Below are 20850 nucleotides of genomic sequence, written 5' to 3'. Positions count from 1 at the left end.
CTGAGCCAGAGCTGGTTGAAATTCCTCACAAGGAGGACGGAGGAACCTCTACCAGCAGAGCTCCTGGCACCACCACTAACAGCAGGACCCATCCTGACCCCTCAGCCACCGGAGCCTTTCTCAGTGCCATCTCCGTCCTAATCTGAGCTTCTGGCTGCAGGCGCTGACCCAGATTTATGTACTCAGTGATGGAGCTCTATAGGCGTGGAGCTGTCCCTCTGGAGCACCTCTGGGCCGCATGGAACATTTTGGGGCTCTTTCCTGACTCCCACTGGTGGGTTCACCCTCTGCACTATTCATCCCCTCTGCTCCATTTGGAATGTTGCCAACACCACCCGGGAACTTCCAGGCCCTAAATCTTCACAGGTGATCTCTTCTGTGCTGCAGACTCTGATCTCGTCACCCACAGCACTGCCTCTGCTAACCCCTGCTGACCCTAAGGCTCAGGCCCTCCATCTGAACTCTAGGCGAGCGGTTCAACGAATAGTTGAGGAAGAGAGGTTCAGAGAGCAGCAAGGTAACCGCTCATATCACTGTTACCACAGAGATGCACGAGATCCTTGGATCTGACTCTGTACCACTAGTGATGCCTGACCTAGTCCAGCAAATACCTAGGTGGAATATTTTTCCTCTCGATGTTATCGAAGGTTGCGGATATCCTAGAGCACTTTCCCGCTGGTGGAAACAAAATCCAGAATCCTCACAGAGGTCCTCAAACCCTCTACTACCACATTTGAGCCTTGCTACCTTACATGGCGGGCATTTTTGGATCTGGTGACATTGACATGGGAGAAGCCCAAGTCGACCCAGCAGTAATCAGGCTCAATGCCTGGTGCTATAGAGATATATCCTTCCCTAGAGAGCGTAGCTGTATAAACCCAGGTTCCTTCCCATTGGACCTTCTGGATAGAGGGGCAACAAAGTTGGAGGCACTTGGGAAATAGGCCCTTTCATTCAGCAGCCTGACTCTGCTTTCTATGCATCGTATATTTGCTGCTAGATACACACATGCCTCTGGGACATAGCACAGTTGGTGGTTCCAAACGTATCCAAACTCCTGAAGGGCCACTTTGCCGCAGTAGTTTAGGATGGACAAGACACCTTCAGACAAGCACGAGGACCTGGTGTGGATGTATGGGCTACAGGGGCAGCAAGAAAGACAAAGCAGTCCAGAAGAGGATGCATCAATATTTACTATGTACTTGCTAAAAATAATCACCAGAGTAAATCTGAGTGAGCCCCATTCCACCAAGGCAAAGCCTTCCACTTCGGCATTGATCGGCATTCACTTTGAGTGTTCCCATAACTGAGGTCTTTTGGGCAGTAATATGGCATCCCTTCACACTTTCACCAAATATTACTATTTGCAATTAGAAGTGAAAACAGATGGCCATTTTGCTCATTTGGTGCTCCAAGATTTCTTTATCTGGCCATTCTTTCAGACCCAGCACCTTGGGACATAATTCTTTGGAATCTGCTCACCACACGAGGAATCTACAGGTAGAAGTAACCATCAAAGGAAAAAGTTGGTACCTATGGTAACCATCTCTCTGCAGCATATTCGTGTCTACATACCTCCCCTTTTTGAAGGTTGATCATAGGCCGAATGTAAAAAGCTCCAATTTAGATTGCTGCACTGCACTCTGCAAATCATTGAGAATCCCCGTCTCTAACTCGATGTGTAGCATAAAAGTGGGTGTTAAAATGACAGAGTTGCGCCGAGCTCGGTGCTACTACTGAGTCGCTTTCGGAGCTTAGATTGAGCCAGCACTCCCTAACCGCGCCGGAGAGCTATGGACGTTTCTGAATCCAGTGGCACTCCAGGTGATTTTCAATAGCTGATCAATCTGCCTGTAAATAGAGCATCTACCCGAAATATTGTTAATGAAGGTAAGAAACTCTTTCAGTATGTACAGCTGCGTAGAGCTGATGGAGACCATCCACCAGCATCTTTGATTGATCAAGGTTTATCTTCAGTACTGTAATCACCCCATAGCACTGCTGGAATCAACAATTCTGTGCTTCTTAGTTTTCATAAGATGTCTGAGAATAGGTGGAGTTCATGTGTTACACCCCCAGCAGGTATCCTATCAACCTCCAAAGTCCGTCAGATCTTTTACCAGCATTGGGGAAGAGGACAGCCCTGCCTCGTATCCCTGTCAAGATTAAAGAGAGCATTTATTTTCTCACCATTTATTATTACTTTAGGGACTTGACTTGCATAACTAGCCCAGATATACCCCTGCATCATGGGTCCTAAACCAGATCTCCCTAAGGTTCTCCCAGGCAACTTTTAAGTCAAATGATGCTGTGAACATCGAGATTTTCATGCAGAGTTGGGCTGTCTATGAGTGAAGGTTGTGCCTTTTCTGTTGTATATGGACAGTCACCTTGAGCACTCCCCAAGGATGGGTTTATGTGGCGTACATTAATGTGAATGACGTGTTGGTACCAAACTGGGAAGTCTTGTGCATGCCGTGGTGTGAAGGCTTACTTGGTGAGCTGGCTCAAAATGGATGTCTGAGTGCTATGTGGTGGAATGAGCGGATACATTCACCGACATCTCTTTCTACGCAGGAAAAGCAGCGAGGAGGCCATGCGGGAGCGGCAGAATGTTGTGTCTCTGGCTGCCATGAAAGAGTCCAGCTTGCTCCAATTCTACATTTCCCGCGAGTGGCTCAACAAGTTCAACACGTTCACAGAGCCAGGGCCTATTACTAATCGCTCATTCCTGTGCTCCCATGGAGGTGAGGGGTGGGCAGTGAGGGAGAATGCAGTGTGAAGGTGTGAATACCTGAAGAGTTGGGTGGGGAGGGATTGCAAATTTATCAAGGCTGATGTTGGATTTAAAATGTTTCTTTTGTTTCAGGAATACCACCCAATAAATATCACTACATTGATGATCTTGTGGTGATTCTACCACAAAATGTGTGGGAATATCTGTACAACAGGTAGGACCTTCCCGCTCACCGGTCATCCACCACTCCCATTCACATCAACCCTCAGTGCATCGTCACTTCTCCATAATGCTTATCCTGTACGCTAGGTCTAACACTGTTCACTTATTTCCACAGTCTCTTCTTCAATATTCTTTTCTTCTCTTTTCCTTCGCCTACCACCATTGGTTTTTTTTCCCATTCTTTTTCTCTCCTGGCTGTCTTCCATTTCCTTCCAACCTCTCTTTTCGTACCTTCCAATTCCTTGCCTTTCATAGACTACCTCCTTTTCCCGAACATGCGCCTTTTCTGATGAGTGCATCCACATTTATTTCCCTCTGTGAATAGCTTTTATATTTCTTTCTGCCTTCCACCCTAGGTTTGGAGGAGGCCCAGCTGTGAACCACCTGTACGTTTGCTCCATTTGCCAAGTAGAAATCGAGGCCCTGGCAAAGCGCAGGAAGTTAGAGATCGACACCTTCATCAAGGTGAGTGTGAGCTATACGTGAAAGGCACGATTACCTGATGATTGCAAGGTGTTGTTGCATACGTCTTAACATTTGCATCCAAGCGCACTCTCTGAATCTTAGAAATGCACCATACAAGGGCACATTGACCCATTACCTCATATGCACACCGACCTATTGCATGTGAGTACACACACACATTCCCAGAAAGTCCATATGTTCCCATGAACTCCTGGTGAACACGTGCAGGTCACACCTTGAAATGCTCACTTGAGGACTCTAAAAGGAGCTCTTTCTCAGCCTCTACATTCCTTTCCTCCACTAGTACCCAGTCGGATAAGACACCAAGTGTGCTTGCAGCACTTGTTCCACTCTTGAGGTCCGTTTGGCGAGAGCGCTGCCCAGAGCTGAAAATTGCAAATGTAGGAGTGTTCTTTGGATGTTTTGAGGCTTCTGATCTATCTAACGAGGGAACACTTTTTACATATCTAGAACCACTTACACCCTCTTATCCAGTATCAGAAAGAGAATTGCGCAGTGAGGCGATCATTACTCCGCTTTGGTATTGATTGGTGTGTCATAAGTCAGCAACTACGTGCGCTTCCATATCAGCCATTGTCCACTTCACCAAAACCTCCAAGTAGTTGTCATGAATTTAATCTTTTCTACGGCTTTTTCATGAGGCAAGGCCCTGGTAATATCTACATTTCTGATACACTGACCATCACAAATCTTAGAGTAATGTAGCAAGCTGTTTTTATCCACCAGAAAGTTGCTATTGGGCATCGGAAAGAAACCGAAAGATATCAAGCTTGGATGCAAGAAGCAAACTCTAAAAACATAATTTCTCTGTTTAAAGAGATTTATCAGGGTTGCTTGACCCATTCTAGCATGAGCCTGCTTCGAAGCACTAGCCGCTTGTGAATGCATGACCAGACTTCCATTTTCCTGCCTTGCAGATGTCAATAATTTGTTTATTTCTACTCAAAGCTGTGGTAGCAGCTTTCTGCCCTCTGGTTGAGTGAACCTTAGGCTTCCCTGGAAGGGGTTTGTTTGCTAGTTGATAGCTTAAAATGATGCAAGCTACTACACAATCTTGCAGTAGATTGTTTGGATGTTTTGTCAAGATAAAAGCAAACAACGCTTTGAATATCTAGTCAATGGAATGCACCTTCTGCTGTCGTGGGTGGATTTGGAAAAAAAATGAGCAGAGAAATAGTTTGATTAACGGGAAAGTCAGAAATTACTTTTGGAAGGAATGAAGAATGCGTTATCATTATCTCCCTATTCTCGTGGAAAAAAGTGCAAGGCAGTACTGCCAATAAAGCTTTCACCTCACAGGCGTGATGGCAATTGGGAAAGCTGCTTTCCAATAGAGATGCTGCAATGTAGCTTTGTGTACTGACTCGAAGGGAGAGTCAATCACTTTTGGTAGTAGGACTCCTACGAAGGAGGAGATCTGATGGGAGGAAACTTTCTTAAGAACTCCAAAAAGCATTTAACCATGGAGATTTAAAACATGGCTCTTGCTTTGACAACTGTCTATAGGCTGTAATATTGTCCAGATTAACTTTTATTGATGTGAATTGATGCGTGCCTTGGGCTAAATGAAGCAAGTCATGTAAAACAACATCCTCCTAACGTGATTGGGTTATGTCCATTATTTGGACACCATTTACAGAGTCTTTTCCATTTCATGGAGTAATATTTTTTAGTAAAGGGATGTTTAACTTAATCTAAGATCTGGTGAACGATGTAAATGACCATACTGTCTGAATTCAGGAGCCATGCAGTTAAGTTCACTTATATAAAAGTTAGATGATAAACTTGCCACTGAAGCCTGGTCAGCAGATCTGGCTTGCACAGCAGTTCCCGTGTGGTTTCCTGGACATCTATAGAAGGTCTGGTTACCACGACGGCCATGGCCAATCATTTTTTGCTGCCGATCGCCACAGTTTCAGTATTACTGAATGAACAAGTGCAATCGAAAGAAAAGGTTAAAGAAATTATCTTGACCAACTGATCAAAAGGGTAATTCCTGAAATTTTGTTTCTGATAGATTAGATGAGAAGTCTTGGCATTTTTCTATTTTTTGCTGTTGTGGAGAGGTCTATGGACGTTGATCCCCTTCTCTTTCAAGGTGCGGTTTACGACTTTGTTGTCCAAAACCCACTCATGAGTCTCTTCCTATAGCGACTGAGAAAATCTGCTTGCTGCTTCATTGTCCTTGAAATGTGCGCCATTATTAGCGTAGGGTTCCTGGCCAGGGACCAGCGCCAGATTGTTTCTGCTTCCATCGAAAGATGTCTCAATATGGTGGCTGTTTGCCTATTCGGGTAATGCCTGGTCGTGGTATTGTCTCTTTGAATTCAGATTATTGATATCTTCTGCAGGGATGGTAGAAAAGCCTGGAGGCTCGGTGGAGCTCCAGAACATGTATATGGTATGAGGCTTGCTTGGCTATCCACTGCCTCTGAATGGGCTCCCTGTCCTGAAAGGGAAACATCCACTGCCACTTTCAACAGTAGCTCATTTTGTAAATGAACTCCTTTGAGTAACTCTAGCCTCTTGCACCGCCATGCTTGAAATTGTTTCGTTGAAAAGGTTATGATCAGTTCGCCCTCCCATTTGTTCTTCTGACACCATTGGTCCTCTAGGCATTGTTGCAGGGGTCTCAAATGCAGCCTTGATTTTGGGACAGTGTAAACACAGTATGCCATAGAGCCCAGAAAGGAGGAGATTTGCCTGGCTGATATTCCCCAGCAGGTAGCATTTGTCCCGGATAGATGAGACTCTCTCCACCACAGGAGGATGTCCATCATCTTTAGACCAGTGTTTGATGGATGATCTGGAGACGTCGCCTATGCAGCAGCTCCAAAGATTGTACAAAATCCTTGTTTACTTTTGTCTGACTGTGAGCTTTTGTTAGCTATTTGTCCAGGTAAGTATAAAAAAAATGTATTTTCTCTGCAGGTAAGCTACTACTACCACCACCATACATTTTGCGAACATGCTGGGAGCCGACTTTAGACAGGATGGCAAAACAGTTTTCTTAATAGGATCGATGGTTCTTTCCTTAGGATTGGTATCTGATGATTTTGGAGTGGACTTTAAACATAAAAGCATCCGTGAGATACAGTATTTAGCCCCCTTTTATCTCATGATTATAGTCCATTCTGCCAGATACACAGATATCGCTCCCTTTAAAGTGGAAAACTGAGGTGTGGGGAGGTGTTATTAGATCATCACTGTCTGTTATCAGAGGAGCGCCTTCCTCTGGAAGTGGAACTTTTTGTCAATGTTGACTTGGATTTTCTCTTGCAAAAGTATCTTTGTTCCGATAGACACTCCTAACAGCAGATGCATCAACACTTGAATATTCCCCAAGCTCCAAACTGGATCTGGAAACTTTTTCAGCAGTACCTCTGCACACTAACTAGTTGGTGGCTCCATGTGGCTCTACACTTACTCTATTCCGCTCCGAGAATGACACATGGTGCTTATGTAGGTGCCACTCACTTGCGCTGACGTCTGTTCCTTCATGCTTCAAATCTCTGGGTAAATTGAGGGACTCCTGCCACTCTAGGAATTCTAATAAGTTGCAATGGTGTCACCATACCTCTACATATCGCTCCAGAAGGCAGTTGACTGCAGAGCATATTCCGCAAATTGTCCCCGTACAATCAGAGTATCCGGGCCATCTTCTATACCAAGGCATATTCAACAGTTTCTCTGGGCCATGCTCTGACTCTTCAGATCCTTTCCGAATCCCTCTGGCATGATTGCCGGCCTTGAGGAGCCGATAAGTCTTCCATCTGGGATATTGCTGGTGGGTTTGGCCTCGGTATGTGAGTGTAAATTCCTACGCAGTTAGGTTATTGAAAAACAAGTGACTTAAAATGACAGCGAAAGGGGAAATAGGAACCATATAAAAACAATCCCAGTTTTATATAAAAACAATCAAGGTTTTAATGAACATAGTTAAAAATCATATAGAATACTGCACATCAGAAACTATATGATAAACAAAATTCTTTTCACAGTATCTTAGGTATTCAAATTCAGTGGCGAAATGGACTCCACGGAGTTTTTTCTCAATGTGGTTTTATTTTATGAATAACTACATGTATTATTTGAATGTATTTTTAATTTGATGTATTTTTATCATATAGGTTCTGATGTGCAGTATTCTATATGATTTTTAACTATGTTCATTAAAACCTTGATTGTTTTTATATAAAACTGTGATTGTTTTTATATGGATCCTATTTCCCTTTCGCTGTCATTTTAAGTCACTTGTTTATCAATAACCTAGCTGCCTAGGAATTTACACTCACATATTGTTATCCCTGCCCTAGGAGTTTTTTCGACTATTTCGGCTCCTGCGCCGACTCTGCCTCCAGCTCCACATCGCTTCCCAGAGCATCAAAGCCGATGCAGACTCCATCGATATCGGAGGACAAGATGTCTATTGTGCTCTTTGACTGAGTCGGCACCACTATGACCTCTGCCAAGGCTGTACTCGGTTTCTATTGAACAGCACACTCCACCACTTGCTGTCCCACTGTTTTGATTGCGCCTATCAGATAACACAGAATCTTCCACACAGTAGCCCAACACCCGGCGCAGCCAAAAACTTTAACACAGCAGCTTTAGAAAAGGGTTTTATTTTACAAAATGCAAGGACTCTCTCTTTAGAACAAGGCTTGGGGTTTTATCTTGCACAATGCTCTCTAACAGAAAGGCTTTCCCAGATGTCAAATGCACACGATTCAAATACACAAGCAATAATCCAAATGCATGAATAATACTGATTAATAAACAAGCAGCAAATAATATGAAATAAGACTCCAGCAAATATACTGGACATCCTGCAAGAGATCAGACAGATATATATATATATATATATATATATATATATATATACACACACACATACACACACACACACACACACACACACATCAGGTGATTACTTTGGATGTGCACCTCAACTCACTCCTACATCACAAAGAAAACACCTCAAATGATCAAAGCCACTGGCCAAACATCACAATGGCAAAACCAAAACTCAATACATCACCTGGTGCAAGAACACTGCATCTCAGACTGGGCAGTAAACATCCGTGATTGAGAGCCTCAGCAACCAGGGTCCACTCTGAGGTAGACGCGTCCGCCCCATCTCAGATTCCAAACTTCCAGTTTCCAAGTCCACAACCCTTGATTAAGGAAGTTTGAAAGCTTAACTTGCCCCCTCGTACCTCAGTTTTCATGACCACGGAGACCATTAAATCAGGCTTTTGTTACTCTTAGTCCCAGGCTTACTAGAAAGTGAAGAAGAGTTATTTCTTGCACCGGCAATGACCAAAGCAGTTACTTAACAACATACAGGTCCTCATCCAGGCAAGATCTGAAATATGTCTAGGGCTGCAGGTGCTTGAAACCATTTCAGATATGGTGAGTTTTGATTATGCCTTATTCAGTAGCGTTTGTAACCGCTCTTTAGCCTTAATTCAGTCATATGAATCTATGAAAGATCCAGTGATCAAAAAATGTACTTACCTGCTACTTCACTGCTCCTGCGTCGGTATCTTTCAAAGATTATTTTGCAACCCTTCCTGCTCCCCTTCCATTGATGCTCGTCACCTACCTTTATCGTTTTTGTTATGAAAATCTGATCTATGGATGCCTCTTGGGGGAGTGGAGTTCATAGCCTCTTCATCCTATTGACTTCCTGTTTGGCCATATAATGAGGTGGATAGGCTACACATAATGCAGTGCTAAATTTATATTTATTAACATTGTCTGCTGAGGAATAATTCAAGCACGTTAAGCTAAGAATAGCAGAGCTGGAGAAGTATAGTTATGGGTAAGTATCTTTTTGTGTCCTTGGCATCTACTAGCTGTTCTGTTATTTTTGCTTATTTTGAAGCTTACGCTATGTACGATTGTGTTTGACTGGTTGGGCCAGTGCTACGTTTGGTTCACTGATGATTGTGGTTGTCGAGGCAGCTTGTATAACACAGCTATTTGCACATCCTTAACCTCTTTCTAGTAGTATCCCTTTATGCTGAACTGCCATTTTCTGTTGTTTGCAGTTGAACAAGGCGTTCCAAGCAGAGGAATCTCCCAGTGTCATCTATTGTATCGGCATGCAGTGGTTCAGGGAATGGGAAGCGTTTGTGAAAGGCAAGGATAATGGTGAGTTGGAGATTCAAATTATGTCTTGAAGGACTCTTATCTACATACAGAAGATCCCAGTGGATGACTGTGACTATTGCACCCTAACTACTCCCATCAAGTTACTGCTCATTACAGTATGTAAGCCAAACCAGCACTCATGCAAACAACTATTCTGATGGATGCTTCTGACCATAAATTATTCAGCTTTTCGATTCCCCAGGTGCCAGACTGGATCTCAAAATTGTCCTAGTAGTGGGGAGTTTCTTTGCCTGCAAAAGGGACTGGCTGTCACAGGAGCCAGTGTGTGTCTGAGGGTGCAGAGTCCACTCGCGCTACAATGTGCTGCCTTAGGTCCCGCTGTGCGGGACATGTGTGGGTGAAGCTTGGGCCAAGGGCGGGCCTACATTTACCCATCATCCGCGTGAAGAGGCTGGGCGGGGCCCCGCCTCATGTTTGTTTGATTCTGTATCTTCCTTAACAGTAAGTGACTTTCTCTCACTCCCTACTTTTTTACTTTCTATTTCAAGAGTGACCTGGCAGTCAATCAAGGCCTTGCATATCCCAATCCAGCCAGGATAGCGAGCATGCAAGCCCTTATAACAGAGTTCCAACTTCAACACTCGCTACCAACTCGAGTATTTATGCAGCTAATAGGGATGATGGCCTCTTGCATATTCATAGAACCTCCCGCAAGACTCCAGATGCGCCCCTTACAGGAATGTTTGGCACGTCAGTGGAACCAGGCTCAAGGTCAGTTAACAGATCTGCTGTTGGTGGACGTCCGCACTCATCGCACTCTGCAGTGGTGGAACACCAAAATCCTTTCCAGAGGGCGACCGTTCCTAGAGCCGGTTCCACAGATTGTGCTAACAGCAGACGCATCGCTCACCGGCTGGGGAGCTCATCTACTACATCACACCATACAAGGCAGCAGGACACCACATCAATCACTTGGAGTTGCTAGCAATATTTCTAGAATTAAAAGCATTCCAGAAACACATATCAAACAAAGCAGTTTTAGTCCGAACGGACAATATAACAGCGATGTATTACCTACAAAAACAAGGGGGGGTGCACTCTCTGAAGCTCTGTCAACTAGCACAGAGCATATGGAGATGGGCAACTCCTCAAAACATATTCCTTTTAGCCCAACATCTTCCAGGAATATAAAATCAGATGGCAGATCTGTGAAATCGTTAGACACAACAGATCTACAAGTGGGAACTTCATCCACAAGTCCTCCAACCGTTTTTCCAAATGTGGGGACATCCAGAGATAGATCTCTTCGCCACACATTTAAACACAAAATGCCCAAACGTTGCCACCAGATATCCACACCCGTTGTCCAAAGGCAATACGATATGGGTGAATTGGTGAAGCAGATTTGCCTACGCTTTTCCACCTCTCCAACTCATTCCACTAGTGGTATGCAAACTGAAACAGTCACTAACACTGTTCCTAGTTGCTCCAACATGGGCCAGACAACCTTGCTTACACAACCTTGCTGGAACTATCAGTGTCCCGCACCAAAAACTACATCTCTCCCCACAACTGTTAACACAGAACCATGGAGAGATCAGACACCCAGATCCAGCACAGCTCAAGCTGGCATTCTGGCTCCTGAAGTCCTAGAATTTGGTTATCTGAATCTTCAACCTGATTGTATGAATATCATCAAAGAAGCTAGACGCCCCACCACTAGAGCCTGCTATGTAGCCAAGTGGAAAAGATTTGTAATATATTGTACCAATAACAATCAATCCTCTAAATGCATCTATTCAAAACATCATATGTTATCTACTTCATCTTCAAAGATGTAATCTAGCATACACATCAATCAGATTACATCGCGCTGCCATAGCAGCATACCTGCAAAATAGACAACATCTGTCATTATTCAGAGTACCTGCCATTAAAGCATTTATGGAAGGCCTCAAAAGAATAATTCCTCCCAGGGTACCACCCTCTCCAGTGTGGAATCTACACATTGTCCTCACTAGGTTAATGGGTCCTCCATTTGAACCTCTACACAAATGTGAGCTACAATTTCCTACATGGAAAGTCGCTTTCCTTGTGGCTATCACATCTCTCAGGAGGGTCTGTGAGCTACAGGCACTAACTATTCAAGAACCATTTTTACAACTCCACCATAACAAAGGGGTTCTTAGAACAAATCTCACATTCCTTCCAAAGGTTATTACTCCCTTTCATCTCAACCAGTCTGTAGAGTTGCCAGTCTTCTTCCCGCAACCGTAAACAGTAGCAGAAAGAGGTCTTCATACATTAGATGTAAAAAGAGCACAAAACCCTTTCGCAAAACAAAACCACTTTATTTTCCTTTTCATCACCACATAAAGGCAATCCTATATCAAAGTCTGGAATTGCAAGGTGGATTGTCAAATGTATACAAATTTGCTATCACAAAGCAAAACGTACACTTTCTATTGCCCCTAAAGCTCATTGCACTCGCAAAATAGGGGCTTCCATGGCATTTTTAGGAAACATTCCCTTAGATGATATCTGCAAAGCAGCTACATGGTCTACAACGCACACATTCACAAAACAATATTGTGTAGATGTGCAAGCAAAACAACAAGCTAGCATGGGCCAGGCTGTACTCAAAACACTATTCCAAACTACTGCAACAGATACTGGTGGTCGCTGCTTAAGGGACAGTACTGCTATGCAATCTATGCATAGTGTGTGATCTGCAGCTCATATGCCTCAAACGGAAAATGCTACTTACCAGTATGCATCTGTTCTTGGCATGTAAAGCTGCAGATTCACACACGCCCACACACCTCCCCGGCAACCTTTATCTTTTCCAGAATTATCTTATTTAGAAACAACATACATGGACATCTCTTTCTGTTCTCACAAAACTCCATCATTTCCCTTCTTGGCGAAAAAACAATCTGAAAATGGAGTCGATGCCCATACGCTCTTTGTCCAAAGGAGGAGTCACCTATCTCGTGACTTCCAAAGACTTTTCCAAGACAATAACAAACTGCAAACATCCGGGCCCAACACCAGATGGCGATCTATGCATAGTGTGTGAATCTGCAGCTCTAGATGCCAAGGACAGATGCATACTGGTAAGTAGCATTTTCCCTATGCGAACAAAGGCCCAGATAAATAGGTGGAGCATTTTTGTTACATTTATAACCCCATGAATTGTGTGTTTCTGTTCACAGTTTATTCCTCTTTATTTCCCTATCAATATTGTTGTCATCTTGGATGAGGTCATTGGAGCTGTCACGAACATTCCTGCCAATTAAACCCCTGGGCCGGACAGAGTCCTTATAGATCTCTACATGGTTAACCTAGACTTTTGGGCACCGTTACTTGCTAATTTTATAAATCCGCCACGTTCCACCTTGGATCCAGGGAACTGGATGGCGTCCTTGTGGTTGCAGGGAGCGTACGTTCATGTACTCATCCTACAGTTACACAGGCGCTTCCGTCGGTTTGTGGTGGGTTCCAGAACTCTTCCAGTTTACAGTCCCACCCTTAGTTCTCATTGTAGGAAGGTGGATATCTGACTATGGTTACCCCCAACTTTTTGCCTGGTGTTTTGCTGATTTTTGACTTAGTTGGCCTGGGATCCTGCTATTCAGGACCCCAGGCTTCCTGCTCTTTCTGTTAAAATGGATTCCATGTACTTTAGGTGCATTTACCAATTGGTACTGGGCCACCTTATCAGTCCCTGTAACCAGGGCATAGGTGTACCCAGGGCCTACCAGGGGCTGAAGCATGTATTATGCCACCCCTGGCTGGCCATCTAAATCTGACACAACTGGCTGCATGACCGCTGGGGCAAGGTGGTGTAAACACCCTTTGCTGTAGATATAGTATACCTATATCTAACCCTAAAATGGACACATATATTCCTATCAGTCACTCCTATGGCAGGCCTTATCAATCCTGAAGGCAGAGTGCTTGGAATTATGTGAGATGGTGCTCTGGCATGAGCTGAGCCCGTTTGCAGCTTGCGGAACCAAGTCCTAATAGCTGTTCCATGATAACGCTATACCATATACTCTTAAGTGCATTATCAACCTCGCGGTTAAATGCTATCTCTGGTATAACATTATCAAAACATGTCGAGTAAGGTGTCATACGAATTGGAATACTACCCCCTCGCCAATTCTAGCGACGGGGGTAGCATTCCACCCTTCTAGAGGGACACGACATGTATGTAACTGTGAACCCCGGTTAAAGTTAACTCGAGCCTCAGCATCACAAAATGGATGCTGCCACCACAGACACAAGTCTGACCTCCTGCTGCTGGGAGTCCTTCCAGCAAGGATGGCTTGGACAAAGGGTTTCCTGCCTTGGGAGGTGCTAGCACCACCCCAGACAGGATTTTGTGTATTGAGGTAGGGAGGCCTGAAAGGAATGAGACATGCCTGGGGCACACAAGGTGCCCTGTGCATACACCGGTTCCAACCAGTTGCTGGGGCACTCCAGCCCCAGCTCTGGCGGGAAACTGGACAAAGGATAGGGGGTGTAACCACCCCCCTTCCTGGTCCCACCCAGAGGAGGGACCTAGTCGTAGTGCAGCCCCCTTTAGCTGAATAAAGGTAGGAGCTGGTCCCATTCCCAGTTAGATTAATCTTGACAACTTCCACGAAGAACTCTTGACCTTCGACCTCCTGGACATCAGAAGACTGAAGAATCTCCCCTATGATCAGGGAGTGACCATCCTGCTTCGCAGGCACCATCAAGCTCCTGTGCGGTTTGCTGCAAGTCCTTCCTTCCCGGAATCCGACGACCCAGCTCAACGAGATCCGGACCTCCAGACCCCTCTGACCTCTACCCACATCCACAGCACAGCTGGGACCCGTGGGTGCGACGAGCAACGTGGAGACGGCCATCTTGAAGAAACCTGCACAGCGCTTCCAGCACGACCCCGAGTGACCCTCGAGTAAGTGCATTGGGGACTGAGAAGCCCCACACCGACGCAGCACCTGCATCAAAGACCAGCCCCCCAGCCTCCACTAGATCTGCGTGGGGCCCTTTTGCCTGGTTGCTGTACTTCCTGTTGTGTGGTCACTTGCCGGCTGGCTTGTGACCTCTGAGACGACGACCCGAAGATTTCGACCCTGCTAGTCTGGTCCCCCAGACTGGCCCTGGCTTCCTTGTGAAAGAGAAGCACCCCGGACCCTCCTGGTCCGCACCAGACGCCATCTTTGTTCCACCGCGTGGCTTGCACTAGCCAAGGCCTGTTGACCAGATCGACGATCCAACACTGCCATCAGCAGCAGACTACGTGGGACAGCTCGTGCCTCCAGCCTGGTCGTACAGAACAGCTCCTGGGCCGCGCAGCTACAGAGAGAAGCGACCCTTCCTTCACCTGAACACGGCGACAGCATCTGGTTCCCTCCTGGTTCCAGCACCGTCACTGGCTAGTGACCAAGACTCTGTCCCCTTCCCTTTCAGGACTTCTCCTTCCTAGTTCCATCCTTGGAACCACCGGACTCCTCCATCTGGCTGCCTGCCAGCAACTCCTTGTTTCAGGCATCACCGGGATCAACGCAGCAAACCCGACACCACTTCAGCCCTATGCACCCGCAGCCTGTGGGTTAGGTAACTAAAGCTTCTAGGTGCTGAAGTCGGTGTTCACTATCCTAGTGTCCAGGTCCACTGTTGTTTTCCCTCCATCCAGCCGGGTTCGTCCGGAATTCGTAACTTTGTAAACTGCAGCATCCATAGACGTTGGTACGCATCTCGCGTGAGAGTTCCCACTCTGCACGTGAGTCCCGTGGGCCTCCTGCTCCGTACTTACCTAGTCCGTAGCATAGTCCCAGCGATCCTCCAGCCTCTGGATCTCCTTACAGTACTTTCCTTCCTCGCATTCCATTGTTCTTAGTATATGGTTTGTCGTGCCCCTAAGGCACACGTGTAAATATTGTGCAAACTCGTATTTCTTTCATAGTATTGTCATGTGCTTAGCCCTCTGATCTCATAAAGAGTTCAGAGGTGTTGTTATTAATAAATATATTGTTTATTTTCATAACAACCTGTGTGGTGTCCTTTCATCTGGTATTCAAGGGATTATATTGTGGTAAAACAGCTGGCTTCACATGCCAAAAGAGTTTAGCCTAAGACTGCTTTGTCCATGCTACCATTAGGATAGCTGGTCTATAAGGTTGACTTACAACCAATCACCATAAGGGTTGTTTGGACTGATACAAGGTGGTCACTAGAACTAGTGAACATCATATATCAGGCCAACTTCTCACACTCATCTCCGCTTCATAAGTGTTTATGAAGATGATGGCAATGGTGGCAGCCCATCTTCATAGATTGCGATACATGTAGTCCTGTATCTCAATGACTGGCTGCTAAAGGCGAGCTGGTTGCAGTCTGCCATGCGCCACATGCAGACAGCTATCCGTCTTCTGTCAACCAGGGATTTTTCCATCCATTAACTTAAACCCCACCTGCAGACTACGCAAAGTATTCCTTTCATATGGGCTATCCTAGTCACCAGCATTCAAGACCTTTCCACCCCCGCAATGAGCCTGGAACTTTTAGGTTATTATCGCAATTCGTTGGCTCCATCTTGGCCAGTTGTTTGCAGGTTTTCCGAATGCCACAGCAGACGAGCTCAGCAGACGTCCTCTTATGGACCAAGAATGGTAGCTACATCCAGAAGTGGTTCATGACCTCTTGCGCTGGAGGTGGGTGTCTTGGCTGGATCTATTCACCACCACCTAGAACTCACAGACTTGATTACTGCATAGTTTCCCCCTCAAGGTTCCCTGGGAGAAGCTGTCCGTCTGTGGTTGAACTCTGAACTCCTGTATGCCTTTCCGCCTCTACCGCTTCTGTCTTGAGTTCTAAAGAAGAACAGTAAAGAACAGGCTAAGATCTTCCAGATCCCTGGATTGGGCCAATGATTGTGGGCAACTCCAATGTAAAAACCCTGAGCATTTGCCCTCAGTCTGCCTCTCTCTTCAGAATAGCTTCCTGTCTCAGCAAAAGGACAGGGTCCCTCCCTCAAATCTCCACATTTACTTCCATGCGTGGAGACAGAGCGGGTTTAATCTGCCTGCAGAAGTAGTGAACATTTACTCTTGCAGCTATCAGCCCATCTACCAAATCTAGTTATTCTGCTCATTTGGCAAATTTGGTGTCTCAATGTGGCTTGGTGTGGAGATCCAGCAAGGCTTTCCAGTGTGCATAATTAAAGGTTAATTGTCAACTCTTTTGGCCTTTCTTTGTTTGCCTAACCTTCTTCAAGTCACCAGTTGGGTGGCATTTCTTAACAGGTCTTGCATATATGGTCCCTCCTGTGTCCTTTATCTTGCTTTAATGTGAACTTAATTTGGTCCTCCGTTTTTTGATGTTCACCATGCTTGAACCTATTGCAGTGACTTCTGTGCGCCGTGTCTGTGCAGTCTTCTTATACCACCTTAGTTCTGGACAAATTAGTTCTCCAAAAGCATTCTTCATTTCTGCCAAAGGTGGTGTCACCCTTCCATGTGAGACATTCCTCATCCTCCCTGCCTTTTCTGCTCAACCTCAACCCTGTAAGGAGAAGCAGAGGCTTTACCATCTGGACCCAGAGAGTACTGGGAACCAGCTGCGGCCCCCGCAGGTAGAAGCAGTGCGGCCGGGTTGTGGGGGGTGGGATTAGACAGACGACCACGAGGGAAAATAAATAATAAATGTTCCCTCATTGTCGCCTATCAAAATCCAACCTCCCCCCAATCCCCACACCCGGCCTCACCACTCTAACCTGCATGGGCCGCAGCTTCTCGTAACTATTACCTCGAGTGAGCAAAGGAACACCTGGTGGATGGAAAGCTTTGCTAGTGTTAATAGAGAATAAGCGCTACAGTAGTGAACCTTATCCAGGTGGATTGTCCAGTGTGTAATGACTTGCTACGTCCTGGCTTAAAGGAAGCCTCCCTCCAGAGGGCCTTTGGGCTCATTCCACCAAGTTCTAGTGTTGGATATGAGCCAAGCTGCCAAAATGTGGTCCAAACATATCTTCAACAGGCACTGCTGTACCGGCTCTCAATTCCTTTGGGAGGTACTGCTTTGGTATGCATTAAAAAGGTGAGGAATATGCAGTTTGTGGTAAATAAATAATTAATTACCGGTTCTATTTTTTAATACAGTGAATGAAACAGATAGCTCAATAAATAAGAGTCAGGATTCGAGGTATCTTGAGTCTACAGGCTTTAATCGGGCATAAAGGACAGGAACAGGACAGCCTGTACGGGAATAGAATGAAGGCAGCTGCCGGGGAATGGAAATCGGGGCTTGGACAACTTTCAGTAACAGTTCACAGTATATATATCAAAACAATTGCATTACATTCAATACAGTAGGCGTAGCAGTAGGCGTTTCTTGTAGCAGTCGCGAAAGATAAGGGTAAAATGATGTAACAAGAAGGCGTGTACAGGGCGTATACATAGACATGTGATGTAAACGTAACAGAAGTGTCATAAATGGGGCGGAAACATGGAGGGGGCTACCTGAGCAGCTGGGACCTTTAACCTAGTGGTGCGCGCAAACGGGCAATGACGTGTTACCAGGGAGAACTGGGGGCTATGACTTCTGCGCTAGAAGAGGAGACTAAAGTCTGGAGTGTCAGAGCGACATGTACCTAAGGCATATCTGGTATCTGGTGTTTGGAGTACATATTGATAGAATCCAAAAGTTATCAGGGCAAAGGCTACTAGACACTAAGACTGGTGCGTGCATAATTCTACATGTATTGCGTGTACGAGGAATATTCTATGAATATTAATACAGTATTTCTCTTACATGGAGACATAAAGGCTAGACCATGACGGAAACTATTGATGCGGTGCAGTAGCTTAGGAATGCAGAGAAGGAGGGCTGGACTGATAACTAGAAGCATAACATATTCTTGGCAGACTGGTAGGCAGAGCCAGGCCGAGCCGGGCACTGTGAGGCAGAAAGTAAGCGAAGGGTCAGGGATGCAGGTGGGGGCTGTATCGCTCCTCCGAGTGGGTTCAGGAGACAGGAGCTGAATCTGGTGTCCGGGCCCTTTTGAGGCCTAGAAACGGGGACAATTCAATGAATTAACGTGCACACTGTAAAATGTGGCAACGTAGGTTTACATAGGCCTAATATTCGTTGCTTTCACGAGAACTGGAAACTGACATACTAGAAATGGACACAACTGTAATTGCGTCTTTAATCGATCAGAGGGGTATACATGCATATCGATCATGCACATATAGTATAAGATGGGGAACACGTAGGCACATACAACATGGCAAAATTTACTTTTCCACATTCCCTCCTTGTGCCCTACGTTTCCATCAGGAAACATCAATATTCATGATACCATCTATCATTTCATATAGCATCATTTGCTCGTCTCGAATTGTCTTGGAACGGGATTTAGGACTAGGAATACAAGAAGTAGCATACATGCCGCAAATCGCAGGGCCACATTGTATACAGAGGCAGCAACTGAATATGATCATTACTGCAATACCCAGGAATGACAATACTTTCCATCCCCAGGCAGATATGATACTCCAGAGCCAACCGGACCATGTCCAGGTGCCTGGATTCTGGTGTAACTGATGGGCAATTTTATGAAGTCTGGTTATAGCTGAATAAACAGACGGCGCGTTATTAGGAATGAAAATGCAGCAACTAGATCCGATGACTCTACATGCTCCTCCTCTATCGGCCAGGATGACGTCAAGAACGAGACGATTTTGGAGCACGACAAATCTCATAGCAGATTGCTCTTCAGTTAAGTTACCTAGAGCAGAAGTAGTCTCATTCACTACTGCTTCAAGGGTTCTGGTTAACCTACGTATTAACTTACTATTCTGGATAGGTCCTATAAAGAAGAAGAAACCTTTATTGAAGTCTTGATACTGTTCTAGAGTAGTTTCAGTTTGATCGACAATTGGGGACTCGATCTCCCTTCTATGTCTGGTGTGCACTAGATGTGTGTTTCTGTGATAATCGGATGGGGCTAGAAAAACTGGTGGCAGTAGGAAGGCAATGTAACATGTTCCATCCCAATCGAGGGGCAGACGAACATATGCGGTCTGACCACAAACAAAATAAGAATGACGTGAGGCTTTGAAAAAAGATTTCCCACTGTCACTATACTCGACAGTAGTAGTACAATCACTATGTCCCACATGTGCGGAACCATTCTTTCTGACACATAATTCGCCTTTGACTGGTAGTACTGAAATAGCAGGCAAATCTGGAGTAGTATCGGACTGAACATTCAGGACCATGAAATTCGAAGAATAATTACCTAAATCATACACTTCATATTCTAGATCTAACCCTGTTCTATGGGAAAGACCCTGCTTGTCTGGAAAACATGTTCTATTCAGAAGGGACATATCATTGGAGGATGACGTTAACGTGGACCATGCTCCACACGAACCATTATGTGAGAACGGATAAGGAAAGAGTGGCAGAACTCCCTTCGGTGTCTGGAAAGGGGGGAGTCGACCACACACCCAACAATTAGTGGCATTGCTGGTCTGGTGTGAATAATGTAACATTCGGATGAATGTGTTATTACGCATAGCGAGACGATAGGATAGCTCGTGAGGAGGCAGATCACTAAATGTGTGCTCTACTGTAGCATTAGAAAACATATGTACATGTGAAACTGGAAAACATAAATGTAATGCATAACTTGTGCAGGTAACCATAAGACTCAAAAATAACAAGAAACTTAGAACAATAATACATATTTTAGAGTTTTGACTAACTCTCTCACTGTGGGGGTCTATCTCATACATGTCAGGAACCTGTCTAACCGTTTCACCCGAGGGGGACTTAGACAATTAAACTGGCTGACTTATTTTACTAGACCTGAGTTTATCTTTATACTCCTGTTGCGGAGTTTTCTCTAACAGGGGAGGCTTGAGTTCAGAGTCTGTTTTTAGGCAGTCTTTAGGAATAAGGCAGTCCTTAGCAAAAGTCTTTTCTCGTAATCCATGGAACTTCTTTATATGGGTCAGGTGGACCCACCCCTTCCTGCCCTCGAGTTTCACCGCGGTCCTTGTTGTTAGTAAGATCATGCGAGGCTCCTTCCAGCGGGGCTCCAGCGGACTTGAACGATCAAAATTTCCGACGAATACAAGATCACCGGGAACGACCTCATGCGGTTTCACCTCGGTGTTGTCTGGAAATGCGGCGGCAACCTGTGAACGACAAGAGTGTAGGGCAGACATCAAGGAAGCTAGGTAATCTGTCAGCATATTACTGGAAACATCTGTAATACTGCG

General features: G+C 45.3%; 1 protein-coding gene across 1 annotated transcript in view; it reads left to right on the top strand.

The window, feature by feature from the left end:
- Nucleotides 1-20850, top strand: part of USP20 (ubiquitin specific peptidase 20) — a 352979-nt gene that overhangs the window by 295864 nt on the left and 36265 nt on the right. The window contains exons 19-22 of the mRNA XM_078646239.1: nt 2578-2747; nt 2870-2951; nt 3316-3424; nt 9502-9604. Coding sequence (XP_078502365.1) covers nt 2578-2747; nt 2870-2951; nt 3316-3424; nt 9502-9604 — 464 coding nt within the window. The remainder of the gene's footprint in view (nt 1-2577; nt 2748-2869; nt 2952-3315; nt 3425-9501; nt 9605-20850) is intronic.

This window comes from Lissotriton helveticus, chromosome 5_1 (genome assembly GCF_964261635.1).
Source record: "Lissotriton helveticus chromosome 5_1, aLisHel1.1, whole genome shotgun sequence".
Taxonomy (NCBI): Eukaryota; Metazoa; Chordata; class Amphibia; order Caudata; family Salamandridae; genus Lissotriton; species Lissotriton helveticus.
This window is presented reverse-complemented; position numbering and strand designations above follow the sequence as displayed.